The sequence below is a fragment of the Emys orbicularis genome, chromosome 3 (genome assembly GCF_028017835.1).
Source record: "Emys orbicularis isolate rEmyOrb1 chromosome 3, rEmyOrb1.hap1, whole genome shotgun sequence".
Classification (NCBI taxonomy): Eukaryota; Metazoa; Chordata; order Testudines; family Emydidae; genus Emys; species Emys orbicularis.
This window is the reverse complement of record NC_088685.1, coordinates 145,790,602-145,815,498: the sequence shown is the minus strand read 5'-3', so window position 1 is coordinate 145,815,498 and position 24,897 is coordinate 145,790,602. Positions and strand designations below refer to the sequence as shown.

At 43.3% G+C, this 24,897-nt stretch overlaps 1 protein-coding gene across 1 annotated transcript; it reads left to right on the top strand.

The window, feature by feature from the left end:
• The first annotated feature begins 6,884 nt into the window (after positions 1–6,884).
• On the top strand, positions 6,885–24,428 carry QPCT (glutaminyl-peptide cyclotransferase). The gene is made up of 7 exons (XM_065401347.1): positions 6,885–7,055; positions 9,242–9,388; positions 13,045–13,326; positions 18,040–18,216; positions 21,634–21,733; positions 22,440–22,556; positions 24,283–24,428. Exons 1-7 carry the CDS (start codon positions 6,885–6,887, stop codon positions 24,426–24,428), a joined length of 1,140 nt encoding a protein of 379 aa, XP_065257419.1.
• Positions 24,429–24,897: the final 469 nt, after the last annotated feature.

Sequence of the window (24,897 nt, the reverse complement as noted above, 5' to 3'; positions counted from 1 at the left end):
GACCAGGGAGCTATTGGCTCTCTGTAAAGACATCACATGCCCCCCTTTGGTGAACTATTAAGCAGGTCTCCGTAAAACCCTAAGTAATCCCTGTGTCCTCTGCCAGTTGGGAACACGGGGTCCCTGGGTCACAGTCACTATATACAGTGACTATACATTATCATAAAGGGCCTGGTCCAATGCCAACTGATATCGATAGAAAGGCTCCCATCAACTTTAGTGGGCAATGGATCAGGCCAAATTGTGGTAATCTATCACAATGCAATCTGGACAAAAAATCTATTCCTATGTGACTCCTATAGTACAATGGGTCTGCCACAAATTTACCTTGAGTAAGTTAGGGGATATTTCAAAAAAAAATTAAATCCCCACCCTCCCCTTTCGTTGGGCCTTATATTCAGAAGAGCTGAGCATCCAAAATGACAGCTGAAATCAATAGAGAGTCAGGGTGGGTGAGGTAATATGTTTTATTAGATCAACTTCTGTTGGTGAGAGATACAAGCTTTCAAGCTACACAGAGCTCTTCCTCAGATCTGGGAAAGGTTCTCAGTGTCACAGCTAAATACACGGTCAAACAGATAGTTTTAGCATAACTAGTTAGCACATATTCTAAGGGACCATTCAAATCAATGGGATCTGCAGGTGTTTGGGCCTTCTGAGAATCAAATGTTGCATTATGTCAGCAGCAGTGGATGTGTGTTCCTCAGTTAAGAACCAGGGTAATCAAGAAATTATTAGAGAAAGTTCTGCAGAGAGAGTCTGATTTTGGCTAAGATACGTGTATAATGTAGATAATCTAATAAAGAGTGCAAATCATTCACAAAAGACCTTTACAGATATTTTCTCTGTATGATGTTCCCTCCAGTGTACACCAGATGGCACTGTGACATTACCTGGTTTACGGAAAGAAACTATATAGAGCTGCAAAAAGAACAGGAGTACTTGTGGCACCTTAGAGACTAACAAATTTATTAGAGCATAAGCTTTCGTGGGCTACAGCCCACTTCTTCAGATGCATCCGAAGAAGTGGGCTGTAGCCCACGAAAGCTTATGCTCTAATAAATTTGTTAGTCTCTAAGGTGCCACAAGTACTCCTGTTCTTTTTGCGGATACAGACTAACACGGCTGCTACTCTGAAACCTATATAGAGCTGGCAGAATTATTTATTGCAAATAATTTATCTGACAGCCCCATGCAGAGAATGGAGATACTGAAACAGTGACATATATCATGTTTCTAAAAGTTGCTTTGAAGTTTTGCGTTTGATAAAAAGTGAAACCTGCACTAAGACTCAGATCCCATACTTCCAATTAATTCCAGGCTGAATTCTGCCCTATTTTTTGGAGGGGTGGGGATGGGCAAGACAAAAGACCTTTAATTTTCCCTAAGCAGGATGACAAAGTATCAGCTTTCTTTCTAGCTTTCCATCCATAGCTTTTAGTGTCGCAAAAAATTTTGAGAGGGTTATCTTCCAAAGCTTTCCCCAGCAGGGCCCCATCACTCCTGAACATGGACTACGAGACTTCCCACTTCTATTCCCCCACCTAACCATGTTCCCAGCTTTCCCAGCTTCATGGACTAGTGTGCAGAGGACTTTTTATTTTGAGAGATTCCCTTTGTGACCTGACTGCTTATCTGTGTTAGAGATAGGAGCTTTGAGTCTACTGCTGGCTAATGGAACAGATCTCCAATGGATAAATTGGGAACTGAAACTGCTGTTTAGAGTTTGACACACTCTCTCAGAGCATCCAGAACTGTAATTCACCTTGTTACTCCTCTGCCTTAGTAAAAGAGGGATTTGTTGGTGTTAAACTGTGTGACAGCTCCCCACCACCCCAGCCCAAACAAATTTCTTAGGACTCCCCCTGTCCTAACTTTGCCTTGCAGGTTAACCCTTAGTGTACTTCAGTTCCCAAACTATCCAGAAGCATCTCCCTGCAGCATCCAGCCCCTTTCACTGGACACTCACAGAAATTACCAAGTTTGCTGTCTCCAAAAAGACAGAATTCACAGGAGCCTGTTGGCTCAGCTGAGGGTGCACACCTCAATTTAATATAACAGCACTGAGCTGAATTTATCATACAAGAACAAGTTTATTAATAAAGACCAGAGATTTAAATGATACTAAGCAAGATAATAGGAACAGAGCGGGGGAGGAATAGTTCAGTGGTTTGAGCATTGGCCTACTAAACCCAGGGTTGTGAATTCAATCCTTGAGGGGGCCATTTAGGGATCTGGGGCAAAAATCTGTCTGGGGATTGCTCCTGCTTTGAGCAGGGGGTTGGACTAGATGACCTCCTGAGGTCCCTTCCAACCCTGATATTCTAAAAAGAAAACGGTTACAAATAAAAACAAAAGTATAATAATGTTTCTAGTGACTAACACTGAACTAAACAAGCAACAATCCTGGACTAAGATATATTTCTTACCTAAGCCAACCTTTCAGCATCACCCACCCCACCTGCTTGGGGATCCATCATTCAGGGAATGCAAAAAAAGTGCTGGACCCTTTGTTCCCTCTGTGATGGATAACAAAGCAGTTCTTTCCCCTTCTTAGAGTCCAGTAATCCCTTGTGATATGTTATTTTGAAGTGTATCCCCAGATACAGCTCTTCTCTCCTGCTCCTGTGTGCTGATGCCATGCTATTTTTCTTATCCTCCTGATAACGTGCTTTTTCTGTTGACTTAAAATGCAAATGAAGCGTGCTTTCCCAGTACTTGTTTCAAACAGATACCTTGGCACCAGGTAAATCAACATTCCTTTGTCTGGGGAAGACTTACCAACCCCGTTTGATTACATGGCTTTAGGGTGACCAGACAGCAAGTGTGAAAAATCAGGATGGGGGTGGGGGGTAATAGGAGCCTATATAAGAAAGAGACCCAAAAATCGGGACGGTCCCTATAAAATCGGGACATCTGGTCACCCTACATGGCTTTAAAGATATCTTCAGTATACACATACACATGGCTTTAAAGATATCTTCAGTATACACATACAGCTTTTTAACTAACACCCAGACATACAGCATGCACATGATGACCAGTATGCTTATGATGACCAGTATGACATACGTTTTCATCTGATACTTTATACGACATTCTTTATAAACACCCAGACAACAATGTATTAGGTGTAGCGAGTTAGTCAGGCATGATAGGAGTTGTTGTTACATGGCACCCTTTGCTGGTGGGCATTGAGGGCCTCATAGGGTTACACTACTCCACTTTCTTCTTCGCTCTACTGCCACGTGTAAATATTCAAAACTGGTTTAACTGGTCTAGTTCCACTAATATTTTAGCCAAAACCAATTTCCTTTACAGGTATCATTTGCATTTATAATGGTAGCGTCAGCTACTTCTGGTGTGGCTACTAGCTTTGTGCTGGTATTGCCTTAGTTCAGTGGTTCCAAAACTTTAACAACCTGTGAACCCCTTTCACTAAAATGTCAAGTCTCGCAAACTCCCTCCTAAAAATGAATATTTCCAGGGATTTTCTCCTTTACCTGAGTATAAATTATAAAAGCAGTGATCTTGGAAATATAAAATTTGTTTTTAATGACATGTCTATTACACACTTTATTATTATTATTTATCATTACAGTATTTTTATTACATTATGAAAATGGCAACACTCTTCCAAGATCTCACTGTCGTAGCTTGTATCACTTTGAATAAGCCATTATAAGACAAGGCTCCCATGTTTCGTCAAGGAGTATCAGATGTGAAACAGCATAAAGGTATTTAAGAAGCCAGCTCAACAAGTTCCTCCAACACAAGCATTCAGGTCTTGAGCAGTCCAGGCAAACAATGCACGTTACAACAAAGCTTAAACTTGTTCTTCATAATAATTTTAAAAACAATACTAGCTGCTTATTAATTTTAAAAACAGCAAAAAATATCCACCTCCCTTTCCATTTCTTACACGGAGTCTTGAAGTTTAAATCTCCTCGGTGTGATAGATATGCTTGCTTTGATCTGCTTAGCTCTTGAAAGTCCAGGGGCTCTGGGCTGCTGGCCCCGTGCTGTCTGGGGTCCCTAGAGACAGCTCTGTCCGCCATTAGGGAATTTTTTTCCAGAGAACCCCCTGTAACATTTCGTTAACCCCAGTGTGGGAACCACTGCCCTAGTTCCAGTCTTTCTCCCTAGGCACACCCACGAATTGTGTACATATTTTATTAAATGTTCTGAGCTTATACTAGTTTCCTGCTTATAAGATTAAGCCATTTTCGTGCTTTAACGTGGCTATATAGTTGCGACACCAGCATTGGGAGAGAGCTCTCCCAGAACTGTAAAAAACCCCACCCCCACAAGGGGAGTAGCTACCAGCGCTAGGAGCACGGCTCCCAGCACTGGTGCACTGTCTACACTGCCACTTTACAGCGTTGAAACTTGCAGCGCTCAGGGGTGTGTTTTTTCACATCCCTGAGTGAGAAAGTTGCAGTGCTATGAAGTGGTAGTGTAGACAAGGCCTATGAGTTTTCTACAATACCCATCACCATAGCACCTATGCAGGGCCAGTGCTACCATTTAGGCGGACTAGGCGGTTGCCTAGGGCGCCAAGATTTGGGGGCGCCAAAAAGCAGCGCCCCCAATTTTTTTTTAAAAGTGTTCCAGCGGCCGCTGCGCTGGGAGGTAGAGGGAGTCTGAGCCGCCGGCAGGCAGCCCAGGGGTTCCCTTGTGTCCGCCCGCCGCCGGCAGACTCAGGGGAACCCCTGGGCAGAGGGCAGTTTGCTCCCCGCAGAAAGCCCTGATTAAATGCTGCAGCAAGATTCTGCAAGCCACATGCTGCCTTTGCAGGCTTGCAAGCTGTGGCGACACTAGGGCTAGCTGGACCTGGGATACTTCTGCACTTGCATCTCCTGCTCTTGAACCGTGCTGGGCTCTCTCACACTTTGACAGCAGAATGTGAGCGCTGGGGAATTAGGCTGCAATTGTAATTGGCAAAGCTGCAGACATGAGAAAAGGCAGATGGGACCCTCCCCAGCGTTTCTGAGGACTTGTGCATTCTCTCCTAGTCCTCCCTCCACCCCTGTTTTGGATACAGTTGAACCTTTACCAAGAGGAGGATTCTGATCTGTGGAAATACTTATTTAAAAAGCACTGGTCCCTGCTGCTGCACCAACACTGGTGCAAGCTGCAATGTTGCAACCATGGCTATAGAGCACTGAAGTGTGTGTTGGTTTGGTTTGGTTTGGTTTGATGGACAAGAAAACAGCTGTGTTCTCCAAGGATGAAATTCTCTGCTCACATCCCGGCTCTGATCTGCTCTCAGAACATGCACCTATCATAGCTAGAGAGCAGGCTAGCAGAGTTGAGCTGCAGCGTGTAGATCCGAAAAGAGGATTTTGCTTTCAGTGCAAACACTTGTTCGGAAATAATATATTAATGATGTCCCTAAATGCTGCAATAACACTATTGCAAGCAAAAGTGGTTGGGACCATGACTGTGGAAGACTGTTTGCAGTATATAAAGGGAGAGAAAGGTGCAATCTCACTCTCAGCATTATAAACTCTTCTCTCGGGGTCCCATGCTGCAGCACAGCTGAGATACTCTGCTTCTGTAACATCAGCAAACTACAGTGGCAGACCTCTCTAACCCAGATGGGGCATTTCCTTCTGAGAAAGGATTTTCAAACAGTCCCAAAGTTGAGACTAGTGGGGCAAGCTCCATTGCAGGGATCTGGGAGGAAGATTTTGCATTCTGTAGACTGTTAAGGCAGCATACTCTAGTACTGTATCAGAGGGGTAGCCGCAGGGCCGGTGCTACCATTTAGGCAAACTAGGCAGTTGCCTAGGGCGCCAAGATTTGGGGGCACCAAAAAGCGGTGCCCCCATTTTTTTTTACAGCATTCCTACGCCCCCTCCCCGAGCGCACGGTCGCCGCTCCACTTCTCCTGCCTCCCAGGCTTGCAGCGCCAATCAGCTGTTTGGCACCGCAAGCCTGGGTGGGGAGGAGAATTAGAGCGGGGGCAGCATGCTCGGGGAGGAGGCGGAGCAGAGGTGAGCTGGGGTGGTGAGCTGCCGCACGGCTCCCCGGGGGAGGGGAGTTGCTGCGGGGGCAGGGGGGGGGCGGCGCAAAACTTTCCTTGCACCGGCCCTGCGTGTTAGTCTGTATCAGCAAAAAGAACAGGAGTACTTGTGGCACCTTAGAGACTAACAAATTTATTTGAGCATAAGCTTTCGTGGGCTACAGCTCACTTCTTCAGAAGCATAGAATGGAACATATAGTAAGTATATATATACACACACACACACACACACACACACCATGAAAAGGTGGAAGTAGCCATATCAACTCTAAGAGGCTAATTAATGAAGATGAGCAATTATCAGCAGGGGGGAAAAAAATGTTTGTAGTGATAATCAAGATGGCCCATTTCAGACAGTTGACAAGAGGTGTGAGAATACTTAACATACTTAACATCTCCACTCAAAAAGAACTTCACGAACCCGTCCACAACTCTCCTCACTTTTCCCAGTGAGAAACACAAGCCCTCAGAGCCTCATTGTAAGCCTGGAGGAAAACATCCCAGAGGGAACACATAGGAGAGAAGGGACAGACCATCCTGCTGTAATCGCTGCCTGAGGGTTTGGGGATTAGTCACACGCAGCACTCCTGATGCTGCTGACGTGGTGCTAGGGACAGGGCTCATTTCACAAGGAAAATTAACTGGGAAAGGCTGGGTAAAAGGGTAGATGCTGCTGAATGAATCATGCATAGAGTCAGGCGTCTGCTCCTGCAGCAGACCATTGGGAAGGCTCCACCCGCAACCCCTCCTCCAGCACTGCCCCTTTTCCCCCTCCTACCTCCAGATCACTCCATGATCTGGCAGAGGGAGAAGGGGAGGGATGGACTGCAAAGGAAGCTGCTCCAGCTACTGACTCATGCACAGCAAGAAGGGCAGTAGCAGCTGCAGAAGAGGGATGGCAGGGGGAAGCAGGCGTACCAAGACAGCAGCATCCTTCTGCCTGGCCTGGGCACTTTACCTGGCAACAGTCACCTTCTCTCAGCTGGCAGATGGGAGGGAAGCCAGAGTAGACTGGACACAGGAGAAGGTGGGTCATAGTTGTATTTCTCAAACTGGTTCTTGTCTTCTCACCCCCATTTAAATGCAGAGTGGGGCTTTGGCATATGTGTGTGTGGGGAGGGGAGATCAACAGCTGAGCTGTTTAATCCAGGCCTGCCTCTCAGTCTGGAGGCTTCTGGAAGAGGAGTTCAGATTCAGACAGACACTCTCATTTGATTCCTACTCCTTCCTTATAAGAGAGACATCGGCATGAATTGCATCTTTGTTGTGCAGCCTGTGGCTGTGATCAGGGCTCTGTCTTCAGTGTAAGAGCTGCTGATGTGATAACAACACAGTGTGGGTGGATGGGCTAAGTTCTCTGAGCCACCCACAAGGTAGAGATCAGAGTAAATCTTAGCTTGTTATTACTTAGAGAGCATTGTGAGCATACATAACAGACTCAGACAGGTAAAGAGAACATGGCCTTCATCATAATTTAATGGCTGCAGATAATTCTTTTCCTCAATATGTTATTGTGATAATATGAGATTCACACTAACCTAGCCCTGGCCACTCAACAAGAGAAACATTTTGCAGAGAATTGTTGAACTTGAAAAAAAAGAGACAAAATCTAAGACTGTTAGGACTGCAGAAAAGAAATGCGAGAGAGAGATTATAATTAAAATGATTCAGAGAGTATTATACGTTGGTCTGAGGAAATGAAGGTCTCTGTTAAAATAGTAAATTCTATCTAGCATGGAAAATACAGGTAGGGACTATAACAGATAATGACAACAGAACTGCTGCATAATTATTTGGAAATAAGATAATATTAGCATGTTTTGTTTCATCCAGAGTTATTTGTGTTTCTTTAAAAAAATGGTGTAAACCAATTACAACAATAAGATCTCAGGATTAATACTTAGTGAGATAGAATAATACAGCAGTAAAAATACAGGCAGACACTCAAAATATAACAGTTATTTGGCCTGATTATGAAACACTAGCATGGTTTCTTCATGCAGAAGTTATTTGAGCCACATGAAATATAATAGATCGTGGAGCTTCAAGGTTAATTTAATCAAGTGTTCCAAGACTTTCAAATGGAAAAAATGTTCAAGACCCATTTTGAGTTGATCATAAAGAATCTGAGCCCAAAGTTCATCTAGAATTGACTGACTTCTAGTAATCTGATGTAACATCCAGTGATGTATAGGGCTGCAGTCAGAATTTACCAGGCCCAAGACAAGATGACAAGTGAGGCTCCCTTCTGTTCATCTGAGCACTCTAACCTCCACCCCACACTCACCAGCCACCACCTCTAGATTCTTGTCCCCACAGGATCCTAGAGGATTTTTGTTGCTTCTCCCCCACAAGCCAAGCAAAGAAGTGGGAGTCAAAAGCAGCAGCAGAAATCTTCTCCTCAAAGGTCAAAGGGATGTTGATTTACCTGGCTGCCAAGGTATCTGTTGTGAGTGAAATATTGTGAAACCAACACAAAGGACACTTAGAATATCTGGGTTGGAAGGGACCTCAGGAGGTCATCTAGTCCAACCCCCTGCTCAAAGCAGGACCAATCCCCAGACAGTATTTGCCAGGCGAGCCCGGGTTGGTTTTGCATTTTAATTTTAAGTCAACAGAAAAACAAGTTATCAGGAAGTTAAGAAAACAGCATGGCATCAACACATGGGAGCACAAGGAGCAGGAGCTTTTTCTGGGGATACTGTACACTTCAAAAGAACACATTGCAAAGGATTACTGGACTATAAGAAGTGGAAAGAACTGCTTTGTTATCCATCACAGAGGGAATAAAGGGTCCAGCACTCTTTGCATTCCCTGAATGATGGATCCCCAGCCAGGTGGGGTGGGTGACACTGAAAGGTTGGTTTAGGTAAGAAACTTATCTTAGGCCATGTGTACACTAGCACTTATGTCAGCAAAACTTTTGTTGCTCAGGCATGTGAAAAAATGTGTAAACTGAGCACATTCAGTCTAGCAACCAGTGAGATACAGAACTGCACAATGCCATTTTTAGAGTCACTTTTGAGAGAAGAACCACACTCGTAAGGGTTTGTTGTCCATATTACTGGAGGATGCCACAGTAAATAGGATTAGCACTCAATATCCTGTTAATATAGTACAGTATGTTATTTGCATTCTATAGCATTACATTTGTCATACTGAAGAAAACAACACAAACGAACAGATAATAGTTGCCTCTTTTTCCTTCTGCAGTACTCCCACCAACCAAGTATTTTAAATTTTTCTGGTATCCAGCAAGTTGCAGCACACACAGATGTTTCTCAAATGTGGCAAAATGATCTGCATCCTATACTGATAGAGAGATACCCAGGATCACCAGGAAATTATGCTGTGCGTCAGGTGAGACTACATCCTCTGGACACACTAAGGATACTATCTGTTTGTATTCTGCTAGTGCCCTCAAATGTATAAGGCTCTGGCCACCCCTGTGTGGAGACACATTTGCTGCATTCAGTAAGACCACTACCATCAGAAGACTGAGAAAGGTCATCCATAAAGACACAACGTCAAGGCTGACAGGCCCAAAACTTAATCTACTTTAAATTCTATTCCCTAATTTTACGCAGCTCCAACAAGTATGACGTATAAAAGAAAATCAGATATTAAACATATATTTAAGTGAAAGAGTACTCCATGTAACCTAAAATCAACCCAGCAGGATGTCTTTGCGCTCACACAAACATGCCATGTCTGCACAAAAACAACAAGGAGTCTGGTGGCACCTTAAAGACTAACAGATTTATTTGGGCATAAGCACGAAAGCTTATGCCCAAATAAACGTTAGTCTTTAAGGTGCCACCAGACTCCTTGTTGTTTTTGTAGATACAGACTAACACGGCTACTCCCTGATACATGACACCATGTTTGCACAGTTGCCCTTGGAACTTCACATGGAGGGCAAGCCAAATGTCTTCCCTGAAGAGGTCTTGCTGGTTTTGAAGAGGGAGGGCTTACAGAGTTGCCCCAAAGATCTAGCTGTAGTGGTGGGTTGGACCATGATGCAATTTGACATCTTGCCTGCTCTGGATTACTATAGCTTGTCAAGAAGCCACAGTGTTTTTAAAAGGTACATGGGACAAGGACTCAGGGCTTCCTTTGCTGGTCCTTCCACCTATTCACTGTGCCACTTGGGGCAAGTGACTTTACTTTTCTGGTTTCAATGACCACATCTGTAATGTGGGGATATCAGTTCTTCTCTATCTCAGAGGAGTAACATGATGCTTAATTCATTAATGCTTGTAAAGCACTTTGGGAGCCCCAGAAGAAAGGTGCTGTACAACTTTGAAATATACCAGGCCTGCATTTTGCCCACAGTTCTAACTCCAATAACTTCAGGGGAGTTGCATGTAGTAGAACCAGGCCTAGTCTTGGTCACTCTTCTAGAAAAGTCCTGGGGAACTTTAGGAAAGGAATGAAACTATAATAAAAAGTTATATAGAAATCACTCTAAAAACCTATGGAATGTAAAGGGACACTGCTATCAGCAATCTAATCAGTTTCCAAAAAGTGAGTTACATGCTGTTGGTGAGAACTGCTTTCTGCATCAGCTGGGCCATGATCTGAAGATACCGTTGAAGATGGCAGGAAGATTAAAGAGAGGGACTCAGCCTTCACACACACAGTGCCATGACTGGCCAGATATTGTAATACATTAACTAGAGAGATTCAATCTTAGCTAGGTGACATTTTTATTACAATGGCCTTACTGATGGCCTTATTGAATGAAAGTCCATCTTCTTAAAAATCAGCAATAAGAAGTTAAACAGCACCAGGCCTAGCATGGAACCTTGACTCCCACATCTCCTGTTAACATTTTGCCATGTTGAAAACTGACTACTTACTCTCACTCTATTTTTTTGTTGCTATGTTTATGTAAACAGACTAATCTAAGGGCTAGTTTGTAGCTAGTTCTGCATAGGTGCACACACAAGGGGAAAGGGCACAAGGGATCTTTCCCCAGCCCACCTTATACCCCTTTCAAGGACCAGCACAACCCTAGTCCTTGCGCTACACCATTGCAAGGATCAGGAGTTTCCTGCTGCTGGAGCTACTAGAGACTCTACAGGGGGTAAAGAGGGTTTAAAGGTGGGGTGTGACCCTATTACTCTTCCACACCGACAAGCAGAGTTGAATCTGCACATCAGGGGTATACAAACAGCACCTGTTAAATGGTCTCTGCTCTAGGGTGACTGAGTCAGCCAGAACACCTCTTGGGATTCTCCCCAGTGTGGAACCACTCTGTGCCCCCAACCAGCCATGCAGGCGCTGGCTTAACAGCACCACCATAGCCCATTGTGTCTAATAAATGAACTTGCCAATCTGTAGCTGGTGGAGTGGAAAAATGAAGCTTGTTTCAATGTCTTTGAGAGTCCATAGTACCCAGTTCTGAGGTTCCTAGGTGATTTACTGGCTGTCAGCCAAACTAAAGGAAAAAATAACAGAGCAGAGTCTGAGGCATGGTAACCACATGGCATGCTCAAGTAGGGGATTTTTGCTGCTATGGGTAACAACAATGTATGAAAATAAAAAGATCCTTATGACAACATAGAAACACTCTCCATCGTCAGCACAGAGAAGAGAGTTCTGTTAAAACATAATAGAGCAGCTGGGGTGTCAGACCCATTCTGTGGAAAGGTCCAAATTCCACTTTTAATTCAGTCCGTGGGCCGAGATGTATAGCTAGGACTACATACTCCCCTCAATCCACTGCAGAACACCCGCTGATGCCAATGGTAGGTTTACAAACAGGACAAAATACTTGTTGCTGCATGAACTTTCAGAACACTACCCAGAACAAAATGGAAACCATTCAAGGGGACACTCTTGCTCCCACTGAAGTGAATGGCAAAACTCCCATTGACCTTAATAGGAGCTGGCTCAGGCTCTTAATGATCTGATAGTTTTTCCCCTTTAGAGGCTTTTTTCCACTATTTATCTAAATATAGAGAAACATGTCCTTGAGAGAGTACTTAAGAGACCAATAATAAAGATGACGCAGAACCCTCTGTACTGGATACATTTGGGGATATTTTAGAGGCAATCTTTCAAGGCAGGAAGTTGCCTAATATGAGTAGTCTGTTGTACAGGTTCCATTGTTTTCAATTTTGTCCTCACATTGAATTATATTTTGTGTAATTCCATTTTTGAAGTTAGTTGTTCTCCAGTGTTCCATTCTTTGCGCAGTTTATAGAGAAGAGACTATTTAGTTGTTTCCTGTTGAACTCTTAAGCCTCGTTCAAGTCACTTGCTATTTGTAAGGCACATTTCTTGTAGAAAGCAAACAACAGTATTATTGGTACTGCAGTAGCGCCTAGGGGCTGCCATCAGTGATTATTATGCTAGGCACTTTACAAACATATACTAAAACAGGGGTCGGCAACCTTTCAGAAGTGGTGTGCCGAGTCTTCATTTATTCTCTCTAATTTAAGGTTTCGTGTGCCAGTAATACATTTTAACGTTTTTAAGGTCTCTTTCTATAAGTCTATAATATATAACTAAACTATTGTTGTATGTAAAGTAAATAAGGTTTTTTAAAATGTTGAAGAAGCTTAATTTAAAATTAAATTAAAATGCAGAGCCTCCCGGACCGGTGGCCAGGACCTGGGCAGTGTGAGTGCCACTGAAAATCAGCTCGCGTGCCGCCTTTGGCACGCGTGCCATAGGTTGCCTACCCCGGTACTAACAGATAATCCCTGCCCCAAAGAGTTTACAATCTTAGCATATAACAAGAGACAACAAGGGAGAGGCCAAGCAAATGGGGTGAAAGTGGAGGAAGAGAAGTTAGCAGTGAAACAATGATGGTGATTATCAAGAACTCAGTCCATTAGCTGCCTAGCCACAGAAAATGCTTATTATAAATACAGTAGCCCTCGCAGAAAAATTAAAGAGCTGATATTGTAAACTAGCTACTGATATAGTTTGTTTGCAAACATGTTTGATGCTGAACAATATTAATGTGATTTTGTGTGTGTGTGTGTGCGCGCGCGCAATTCCAGCATATCAAGCGCCGTATTCAAAGATTGCAGGCTGGCTGGGTAGTCGAAGAAGATACATTTCAGGGATACACGCCCTATGGATACCGAACGTTCTCAAATATCATCAGCACCCTTAATCCCTCTGCCAAGCGTCATCTGGTACTTGCTTGCCACCATGACTCAAAATACTTCGGTCCACAGTGGGATGGCAGAGTGTTTGTGGGAGCCACTGACTCAGCTGTGCCCTGCGCTATGTTACTGGAGCTAGCACGTGCCCTGGACAGCCAGCTTCAGTCAATGACGGTACTTGTTTCTTTTTCTCTCTTGCATGCTTCCATAGCTGAGCCTTATGTGGCTTCTGTATTGTCATTCTCAATGATCATGGGCCTGATCTTTCTCCTATTGGTGTTAATGGCACAACTCCCATTGATTTTAATGGGAACAGAACTGGACCCAGGTCTATTACTGCATAAGAGTTTAACTTCACATCATACAAAAAAAATGAGGAAGCATTAATAGATGCACAATGGTATCAGAGAGGTTTGAGCAATTCGATAGCATGCTGTGGAAATGATACATTTTTACTTAGTTGAAGACTGGAGACTTTTAAAAAGATTTCTAACCACAGGATATACAGAACCATGCTTTTTAAAAAGTAACCTAATAGTGTCAGCTTTCAGGATGTAGGATACATTAATAATCTCTGTTTCTAAGCCTGATACCATTAAATGAATGATTAAACATCACAAAGAAACACAGTAACACTTCATAATTACATGTAAAGGGTGGATAATTTAATGGATCATAGCCATCGTCATAAATGCATGGATTTTAAGGCCCAAAGAGACCATTATGAACATCTGGTCTGACCTCTTGCGTAATACAGGCCATAGAATGCCATGTAGTAATTCCTGCACCAAGCCCAGTCACTCAAGAAGACATTGAGAAGGATGTGGTGTATTTCTCTCTGTAACTGCTAGGTCTTTGCTTTGTGTGTACCGCACTTTTAAATCTCTAGGAAGTCTACTGTTTTCTGAGATAGGCAGCCATTTGGAGAGAGAAAGAGTTGCAGCAGCCTGTTACAGAGGAGATACATACACCATGTTCTAACGGCAACTTCACTTCTGTTATTTTTTTTTCTTGTTGTTTTTCTTAATATGTCAATTATTCAGAATTAAGTATGTGGTGGTCTTAGATTATGGGAAGACATAATACAGGAAATGTAATATATATTAAGTTGTCTTGTCCATGTTGTTAAGAGCTGATGTAAATTGGTGCTAGGGCCATCTGCAATGCACAAGAAGTTTCAGTGGCCCTAAAAAATCCAGGAGCTATGCTACATATTTTTGAGTGCCTTATCTACTATTTCACACATGCAGATATAAAACACTCCTGTAATAGATATGCCTGGGTTTCATATGTAAAGCTGATCCTCTCTGCAATCTCAAAGTACAGATGATAGATCTTGATTTTGTGGTGTTCTGATGTGAAGTATCTAAGTAATCTAAAACACTGTTTTTACGGCTGCAATTGTTTCCAAAAAGTTGATATAGCACCTTTTAGTGCTAGTAGTGTATTTGGTGATTTGAACATTATGAAGTGTTCCAATATTTTTATCATAAAACTAAGTATGTTATATTACATATATATCCGCTGGCCCTTTAAAGTGCCGCTGCTGGAGCTCCAGCGGTGATTTAAAGGGCCCGGGGCTCCCCACAGCGGCTGGAGCACCGGGCCCTTTAAATCACCGCCGGGGAAGTCCGGCCCGGCGTACCGGCTTACTTTCACCTCTGGATAGAACGCGGTTTCACCTATAACGCAGTAAGATTTTTTGGCTCCCGAGGACTGCATTATATCAGGGTAGAGGTGTATTTCCCCATGGCATATATTAATGAACTGTCATTTAAAAATCTTGATTTTGCATGAACTAGCACAGTTGTTTATATAAACAAATCCTGGCACCAATTTAGAGGTTTGAATCTTTAGCAAGTACTAAGTCAGTATTTAATTTCAACTTTTCATTTCATGAAGAGACAGTATTTTAAATGTGGGTGAAATAATTACTTAGTACAAATGATGGCCTGTGAAATCTGTTAAAGTATTTTGGGATTCATCTGATGAATACATTATCAATGACCTTTTGACTCTACTTGTGATAGCATAATAGTCTATTATGTTCTCGGCCAACTCTATTAATATACAGTGACTTTGAGTTGTGATTTCTATCTCAGTGCTCTTCCAATTTATTTATATTTACGTAAAGCTTAAAATACTCTAGTTCATAGATATCTTTTTACATTATTCAGACATGGAATATTTTAAGCAGAAAAAAAGTCAGGCATAGATACTTATTTTCTTAAAGTTACTTTAATTCACATTCTCCTGGTATATGTATGGGGGTGATTGAGCTCTGTCTTGCAGTGGAAAGAACAAAGGGGAGTAACTGAAATCTCTACAAAATAGCCGGTGTTTCACAGCAGAGCGGATATCAATATTGCCCTATCTACACAAGGGAAATTTTCTAAGTTTCCCACCATTGTTTACCCTGGTTCAGCTCCATCAGTGGTAGCAAGGTTGGGAGCCTTAGTGCATACAGGGCACTGGATGCCGCCACCACCACCTCCACCTTTTTAACTCTGTTTGACATAGGATTAGTGGATACAATGGTAAAACCACCAATGGCAACTCTCTAGACTGGGGTCCCAAAGTTACTAATATGGGTGGAACAGACCTGGTATTAGCAATGGTGGAAAATTTTAGGAAGTGGCCGCAGTGTAGACAGTGCCTGTGCTGGGAACATGTGGTGGAAGAGGAGAAGACATTCCACATGGATAGCTCCTTTGCAGCCCTAAATACAAATGTCATCTTCTCTGCAGATGGCAGTGCCTTGATTTTTTTTTTTTTTTTTTGGTGGCTGAAGAGGAAGGGTCTTTGTGACACTTTTCAGGATACCTGAGGTGTCCGGGGTGAATCACTACCACCTGCTTACAGCAGGAGGCAGCCCTGTCTGTGCCCATCAGCGTGATGCTTCGCAGCCACCGGCTGCTGGCAACACCGCTCCACTCTGGGGTCTGCGAGCCCCTCTCTTCCCCTTTGCAAGCTAACAATTTACATACCTCACTTTGTTACACTCGTGTGCCCAGTCTCTTATCTCTAGACGCCCGCAAGGCACCCCAGTGGAAGCAGTGTACCCCAGTTTATCACTCTCCTTCGCACAAGTTGCTTATGTCTATAGTAAAACCAAAGTGAAGTTTATTTAACAGAGCTTAAGACTCAAATAAAAGCAAGTATAAGGGTTTGGAAACATAAGGTAACAGGTAAAAGAAAAACATAAAATACAAGCTATAGCCTATACTTATTAATACTTTACTTTCCTGGCTAATAAGGTATTTCTCACCCAATGAATTCGCTCTTACAGCATTTGTCCAGTCCAGAAAACTAGGATCCACCTTTCATGAGATATCCATTACAGAGGAGAGACTCTGCCAACGGGGATAACAACTTGTGATTTTTCTTCATTTCTTATACAATGACAGACTACTGTTTCTTACCTCTGGGGGTTCCCTATTCAGAGACTTTTGGGGGGGTTCTTTTGTCTCTTCATAAATCCTCAAGGCTGCACCTGGTCTAGACAGTAAATACTGGGCTGGCTCCACAGATGTCCATGGTTCTCAGTGTTGACTGAGTTAGCCCGGAGACCCGCCATGCCTCACATGGCAAGTTTCACTTCAACAGTTTTGAAACTCAATATCCTACATAACTAAAATTATTTCCTGTGCAAACATCACAAAATAACCATGACAATCAGCTAGTTCTTAAGTTTCAGCAGAGCCCACACACAGCCCCCTTCAGAGAAATATTGAGAATTTGGTTAGACACAGGTCAATATACCTGCTTGGGTATGTCTGTGTCACAGTGTTCCCTTTCCATAATGTGGCAACCAGGGTCCAGATACCCCAAAGGGAGAACAGGAGGTCAAAATCCCAAAGAGTAAGCAACTGAATCAATTGGTTGTGTACAGTGTTATTATGTATAAAAATATGCCAAGGTATTTTATGAAAGCTTGTAATATTTTGAACTTGATGGTCTTTATGTATACAGACCTTGGCTATGAGTAAATGTATTTGTGTACGTGTAGAGCTGTGCTCATGATTTGTGCTGCAACATTTAGCTCCACCTCACAGCAGAGTGATGAAGCAATCAGGCAGGAAAGGGTTGCGTTCCCACCCAACCCTACGAGATTAGCTCCAAGCACCTAGCATTATACAATCCAGGAAAAGACAAACACTGAGCCATTAGGATTAGTGGGACAACATTAAGACATCCTGTCTGAAATTTCCCCACCCTAAATAATTAAGTCACCATGCCAGAATAGCGACATAGTTTTAAGGCACCCAAAGTTACAAGACAGGCAGTGACAGAACCCTTTACTGGTCTGGGTGAGCCCCAAAATGACACACACATCCGTGCTTTGGTTTTAGGGTCAGATTAAGGCTGCACGTCACCCTGCAGAAAAAGAAATGTCACTATTTTAATGACTAATAGTGCCTTGTTCCTCACTGTTTTCATGAGACTCAGTACACACAAACATGACAAAAACCACAGCTCATTTATGAGTCTGCTTGCTGAGGCAGAACTCATATCAAGGGTTACCACAAATGCTAATCTCAGATGACACTAAATGTTTCATCCACCTGGTTCTGTAGACCTCTCTCAAGTTATTGAATTCATCCTCATACAAGTCAGAGATGTGAAACTTCTAACCACCGACAGAGCCCTCATAAAGGAATTGTATCAACACAGGCTGCTTTTAAGGCACATGACAGTCTTTATCGTGATACCACAGTATAGGTATGGGAGGCTGAAGATGTGGGAAGGTTTGAATAAGAGCGGTAGTCCTTTCACGTAAGTCGTTAAAAACAGACTACTCATGAGAAAGCTGCAGGATCAGACCCTGTATCAATATGTATTTCCACAGAAATTGAATGTGACATTGCTTTTGACATTCCTCAACAGACCAGCTCAGCCTCCAGGCCAGATCTTTCACTTAAACTGATTTTCTTTGATGGTGAAGAAGCCTTTGTGCGGTGGTCACCTACCGATTCCCTCTATGGATCTCGACACTTAGCTCAGAAAATGGAATCTACTCCCCATCCACCTGGTGCAACAAATACAAACCAACTACAGAGCATTGTAAGTGAAAACTCCTTTAATTTCCAAATGAATTCCTAGTTAAATATCATACAACTAATACAAAGAACTACTGTGAAATCAGCCAAATTCCACCAAGCGAGAACTCCACCAGATAATGGGAGTGAGCATATGGGGTTTTTTTTTGAGAGAGTGAGAGAGAGACCTTACTTGCTTTCTGCTTCTCCTTCCTGTGCCACTTCAGCGGGAAAAGCAGGGACAACTGGAGGCAACTTGCTCTTATTTTTTCTGCAGGAAAAAGTGAGAGTTGCAACTGCTCACAAAAACAACAAGGAGTCTGGTGGCACCTTAAAGACTAACAGATTTATTTGGGCATAAGCTTTCGTGGGTAAAAACCTCACTTCTTCGGATGCATAGAGTGAAAGTTACAGATGCAGGCATTATATACTGACACATGGAGAGCAGGGAGTTACTTCGCAAGTGGAGAACCAGTGTTGACAGGGCCAATTCAATCAGGGTGGATGTAGTCCACTCCCAATAATAGATGAGGAGGTGTCAATTCCAGGAGAGGAAAAGCTGCTTCTGTAATGAGCCAGCCACTCCCAGTCCCTATTCAAGCCCAGATTAATGGTGTTAAATTTGCAAATGAATTTTAGTTCTGCTGTTTCTCTTTGAAGTCTGTTTCTGAAGTTTTTTTGTTCAATGATAGTGACTTTTAAATCTGTAATAGAATGACCAAGGAGATTGAAGTGTTCACTTACTGGCTTATGAATGTTACCATTCCTGATGTCCGATTTGTGTCCATTTATTCTTTTGCGGAGGGACTGTCCGGTTTGGCCAATGTACATGGCAGAGGGGCATTGCTGGCACATAGACTCATAGACTTTAAGGTCAGAAGGGACCAATATGGTCATCTAGTCTGACCTCCCACATGATGCAGGCCACAAAAGCTGACCCACCCACTTTCCCTTAATTTAAAGACTTCAAGTCGCAGAGAATCCTCCAGCTTGCGACCCCTGCCCTATGCTGCGGAGGAAGGCGAAAAACCTCCAGGGCCTCGGCCAATCTACCCTAGTGGAAAATTCCTTCCCGACCCCAAATATGGCGATCAGTAGAACCCTGAGCATACAGGCAAGATTCTACAGCCGGACCCTCATTTTACCAGCGATGGCACGTTATTGCCTAATTGACTAAAATCACGTTATCCCATCAAACCATTCCCTCCATAAACTTATCTAGCCTAATCTTGAAGCCAGAGAGGTCTTTCGCCCCCACCGTTTCCCTCGGAAGGCTGTTCCAAAATTTCACCCCTCTGACGGTTAGAAACCTTCGTCTAATTTCAAGCCTAAACTTCCCCACGGCCAGTTTATATCCATTTGTTCTCATGTCCACATTAGTACTGAGCTGAAATAATTCCTCTCCCTCTCTGGTATTTATCCCTTTGATATATTTAAAGAGAGCAATCATATCCCCCCTCAGCCTTCTTTTGGTTAGGCTAAACAAACCGAGCTCCTCAAGTCTCCTTTCATAGGAAAGGTTTTCCATTCCTCGGATCATCCTAGTGGCCCTTCTCTGTACCCGTTCCAGTTTGAGTTCATCCTTTTTAAACATAGGAGACCAGAACTGCACACAGTACTCCAAATGAGGTCTCACCAGCGCCTTATATAACGGAAGCAGCACCTCCTTGTCCCTACTAGAAATACCTCGCCTAATGCATCCCAAGATCGCATTAGCTTTTTTCACAGCCACGTCACATTGCCGACTCATAGTCATCCTGCGATCAACCAGGACTCTTGTTAGTCATCCCTAAATGCATCACCTTACACTTCTCACTATTAAATCTCATCCTATTACTATTACTCCAATTTACAAGGTCATCCAAGTCTCCCTGCAGAATATCCCGATCCTTCTCCGAATTGGCAATACCTTCCAACTTTGTGTCATCCGCAAACTTTATCAGCCCACTCCTACATTCGGTTCCGAGGTCAGTAATGAATAGATTAAATAAAATCAGACCCAAAACCGAACATTGAGGAACCCCACTGGTGACCTCCCTCCAACCTGACAGTTCACCTTTCAGTACTACCCGCTGCAGTCTCCCCTTTAACCAGTTCTTTATCCACCTCTGGATTTTCATATCGATCCCCATCTTTTCTAATTTAACCAATAATTCCTCATGCGGCACAGTATCAAACGCTTTACTAAAATCGAGGTATATTAGATCCACCGCATTTCCTTTATCTAGAAGGTCTGTTACTTTCTCAAAGAAGGAGATCAGGTTGGTTTGGCACGATCTGCCTTTCGTAAACCCATGTTGTAATTTGTCCCAATTGCCATTCACCTCAAGGTCCTTAACTACTTTCTCCTTCAAAATTTTTTCCAAGACCTTGCATACTACAGAAGTTAAACTAACAGGCCTGTAGTTACCCGGCATGATGGCATATATAACGTTAGTGGATGTGCAGGTGAATGAGCCCTTGATGGTGTGGCTGATGTGGTTGGGTCCTCTGATGGTGTCACCAGAGTAGATATGGGGACAGAGTAGGCAACGAGGTTTGCTACAGGGATTGGTTCCTGGGTTGGTGATTCTGTGGTGTGGTGTGTAGTTGCTGGTGAGTATTTGCTTCAGGTTGGGGGGTTGTCTGTAAGCGAGGACTGGCCTGCCTCCCAAGGTCTGTGAGAGTGAGGGATCATTTTCCAGGATAGGTTGTAGATCATGGATAATGCGCTGGAGAGGTTTTAGCTGGGGGCTGTATGTGATGGCCAGTGGTGTTCTGTTATTGTCCTTGTTGGGCCTGTCCTGTAGTAGGTGATTTCTGGGTACCCGTCTTGCTCTGTCAATCTGTTTCCTCACTTCCCCAGGTGGGTATTGTAGTTTTACGAATGCTTGATAAAGGTCTTCTAGGTGTTTGTCTCTGTCTGAGGGGTTGGAGCAAATTCGGTTGTATCTTAGGGCTTGGCTGTAGACAATGGATCGTGTGATGTGTCTTGGATGGAAGCTGGAGGCATGTAGGTATGTATAGCGGTCAGTAGGTTTCCGGTATAGGGTGGTGTTTATGTGACCATCACTTATTTGCACTGTAGTGTCCAGGAAGTGGATCTCTTGTGTGGACTGGTCCAGGCTGAGGTTGATGGTGGGGTGGAAATTGTTGAAGTCCAGGTGGAATTCTTCAAGGGCCTCCTTTCCGTGGGTCCATATGATGAAGATGTCATCAATGTAGTGCAAGTAGAGGAGGGGCACTAGGGGACGAGAGCTGAGGAAGCGTTGTTCTAAGTCAGCCATAAAAATGTTGGCATACTGTGGGGCCATGCGGGTACCCATAGCAGTGCCACTGACTTGAAGATATAAGTTGTCCCCAAATCTGAAGTGGTTGTGTACTCATATTTATATGGCATATTATTTCCTTCAAAGACTTTTTAATGAAGCTAAAAGTTTTCATTTTTGTTTTACTCCTATAGGATCTGTTTGTGTTACTGGATTTAATTGGTGCTTCAAACCCAACCTTTCCCAATTATTTTTCAAACACTGCCCGATGGTTTAACAGACTTCAAGCAATCGGTAAGGAGGGTTATCCATTAAATAAGGGCTCAATCCTGAAAGCCCTCTTCAGCAGGGTCATTCCTCCCCTGGAATTCAACAGGAGTTCTTCATGCAAAAGAGTTGTCGGTTCAGACTCTAAAATTGTGGTAGCCACTTCCAACCAAAGCAAGTTATTAAAATTTTTAAGGTGCTTGTTTTTGGTAAAGTTGTCCTTGCTAAACTCCGTTTGTTTTACTAACGCTTATGGGGGTTTTCAAAGATTTCACAATTTATTACCTGGTTCACATAATTCCATAGTTTTATGAACTGGGAGTTAATTTTTCTAAAGAAATAAAAATAAAAATCTAACATTTAGCAGGATCTTGAAAACTGCTATGAAAACTCTAGTATACTTGTGACCTCTAATGAAATGGCCCAATGGGTAACCTAGAAACATGGGAGCCAGGAAACATGAGTTCTAAAACTGTCACTGTGGGACCTTGGGCAGGTCACATACCCCCTCCGTGCTTCAGTTATCCTCATTTTACAGGTGGGGAAACAACAGCCATCTTCCTCCACTGACTGATGCCAGGTGAACACAAATAATTGTTTCCAATTGTTTTTCCCTCTTTGATGTGAAAAATATCCTATACTACACAAGAAAAGTTGTTCAGTTGACTATATTATTTGAAGGATATTTTACTGTCAAGTATAATTTAAACTTTGTTTCAATTGTGAATTTTAGAACGAAAGCTACATGGCTTGGGTTTGCTGAAGAATCACCCTTCTGAAAGGCAGTATTTCCGGGGTAACGCTGCTCCAGGGTTGATTGAGGATGACCATATTCCATTTTTAAGAAGAGGTACTGGAATCCATTTTAAATATTTCCTAATTAGCGTATGAGTTTACTGTAATTTCAGGGGCAGATGCTTATTTTAAGCAAGCGAGCATTGTGTATAGGCCAGCATTTGCTAACCTAGCTCCTTAAATCTGAGGCTCCTAAATACATTTTCAGAGGGGCTAAGCACCACTGATCCCAAAGACATTTCATAGCAGTAGAACACAGATCTTCCTTTTCCAAAAGCACAGCTCCCCACCATCTGAGCTCAAAGGAATCTCAGTACACACACTAGCCAGTTTGTTACAGCACAATTGAGACTAGTGAAATAATCTATTCTTCTTCACCTTGGCATTTCACAAGCATAAAAGGGGAACTTGACTTAGAGATTTGATTGAGCTGATATTGAGAGCCTTAGACAATCCCAGGAACTTTTTCACTGGGTTCTCTAGTGTTTATTCCTCCCTACTTTAATTATGAGGCTTGTACTGATCCCCAGCCTGCTTCTGTTGCCAATCTTGTGTGTTCACTCTAGCCAGCTGCAGGACTTTGGCAAATACAAAACTGGGGTTCAGTCTAACCCAAGCTCCTCTGAAGGTCAGATCATGCACAACTGAGTAGGGTGATGAGCACAGTATGGTACAGCTCATAGTTGAAGAAAGCAGGGCAGGTGAGAAGTCCCAGTGAAAAGGTGGAGAAGAGCCACTATAGTCACTAGACACTGCAGGTGACAAGCTCCTCTAACATCATGGGTAGGAGGCAGAGAGAGGTGCATCTTACCTGTTTGCTTTTGGGGAGCTGGTAGCAGTGTGAACAAGGGGGTGGTAGGGAACAGGATGGGGGGGGGGGAAGAGTGGTAGGTGGAGAATAAATTTAATTGTCCCTCCCACAACCACCCCCACTCCTCCAATGGCTTGGTGCCTGAGACTTTCACCTTACCAGCATTAGAGAGCCATCATGCTGGGAATGCTGGTAGCTTAGTGTAACAAAGGGTGCTCCATTTTACCAGGCAGTAATGGGGTAGGTAAGGCATCCCAACCAATCCCAATCAGGGAACTGGATAATTGCTATGTAGAACAGAGCAAGGCTAACATTGCGCTACAATAGGCCCATTCAGGGTTGCCCTGGGGGAAAGCTACAGTGGCTACAATGTGTCCTCCGCAGCTCTCAGGTAAGCACAGTAGGAGCATGACTGCAAGGCTGAGAGCTGCTGTGACAGTCCAACCACACCTATTCTCACAAGTATTTTTAAAAAGAGTGCTGGGAAGGAAAGGAGATTAATTTTAGGAATCAGAGGGGTAGCCGTGTTAGTCTGTATCCACAAAAACAACAAGGAGTCCGGTAGCACCTTACAGACTAACAGAAGATTCCCTTCTCTTCATGTGTCAGTATATTTATGCCTGCATCTGTAATTTTCACTCCATGCATCTGAAGAAGTGGGGTTTTTTTACCCACGAAAGCTTATGCCCAAATAAATCTGTTAGTCTTTAAGGTGCCACTGGACTCCTCGTTAATTTTAGGAATTATACAGTGTAAGTGGTGAGCTTCTGTAGTCACAAGCTGGGTAAGAGGAACAATGGAAGGAAGCTGTAGAGATACCAGCTTGTTATGGAGTCACTATATTGAGTAATAGTCTGACTATAGCCCTGGATTCCAAATGACTTAGATACTCCACTTGTACTGTAATGCATGCTAATTTACTCACCCAAAAGGCCTGTGTGCTATCTCCAAATTCCTTCCTCTCTTTCAGGGGTTCAAATTCTTCACTTGATCCCATCCCCTTTCCCTAAGGTGTGGCACACTATGGAGGACAATGAACAAAACCTCAACAAACCCACCGTTGACAACCTCAACAAAATCCTACAAGTGTTTGTGCTGGAATATCTCAATCTGTGATAGCACAGTGGCTCTGAAGCACTGCTCTGTTTTAAATACTGCTACCAGCCCCAAGCATCAAGTTCTTAATCATCTCTCACCAGGAGAGAACTGTTATGGAGAGCACTAAAGTAAAGCATGATGTGATGACAACTCTTGTTAGTCAGAGGTCAGCTGTCTTTGGCTTCATAGTCCAGTTAAGTCAGGTAAAAATGCCTTTAAACAAGAATTGTCAGCCTAGAAAGAACCTGGTCCTCCACATCTGACCTGAGGAGAGAGAAGGGAAACCTGAATTTTTCCATGTCACTATCAATGTTTTTAGTCTAGACATTAAAACTAAACTAGGGTTACCATACGTCCGGTTTTTCCCGGACATGTCCGGCTTTTCGGCAATCAAACCCCCGTCCAGGGGGAATTGCCAAAAAGCCGAACATGTCCGGGAAAATACCGGCCGGACACTTCCTCTCCCGCGGCAGCTCTGCTCCTCCCC

Excerpts from the sequence above, each read along its gene's own strand:
- QPCT (XM_065401347.1), top strand. The coding sequence starts at position 6,885 with ATGCACAGCAAGAAGGGCAGTAGCAGCTGCAGAAGAGGGATGGCAGGG. Across the intron at positions 7,056-9,241 it reads TAGACTGGACACAGGAGAAG|TACTCCCACCAACCAAGTAT; the intron begins GTGGGTCATAGT and ends TTCCTTCTGCAG. Across the intron at positions 22,557-24,282 it reads TATTCCATTTTTAAGAAGAG|GGGTTCAAATTCTTCACTTG; the intron begins GTACTGGAATCC and ends CCTCTCTTTCAG.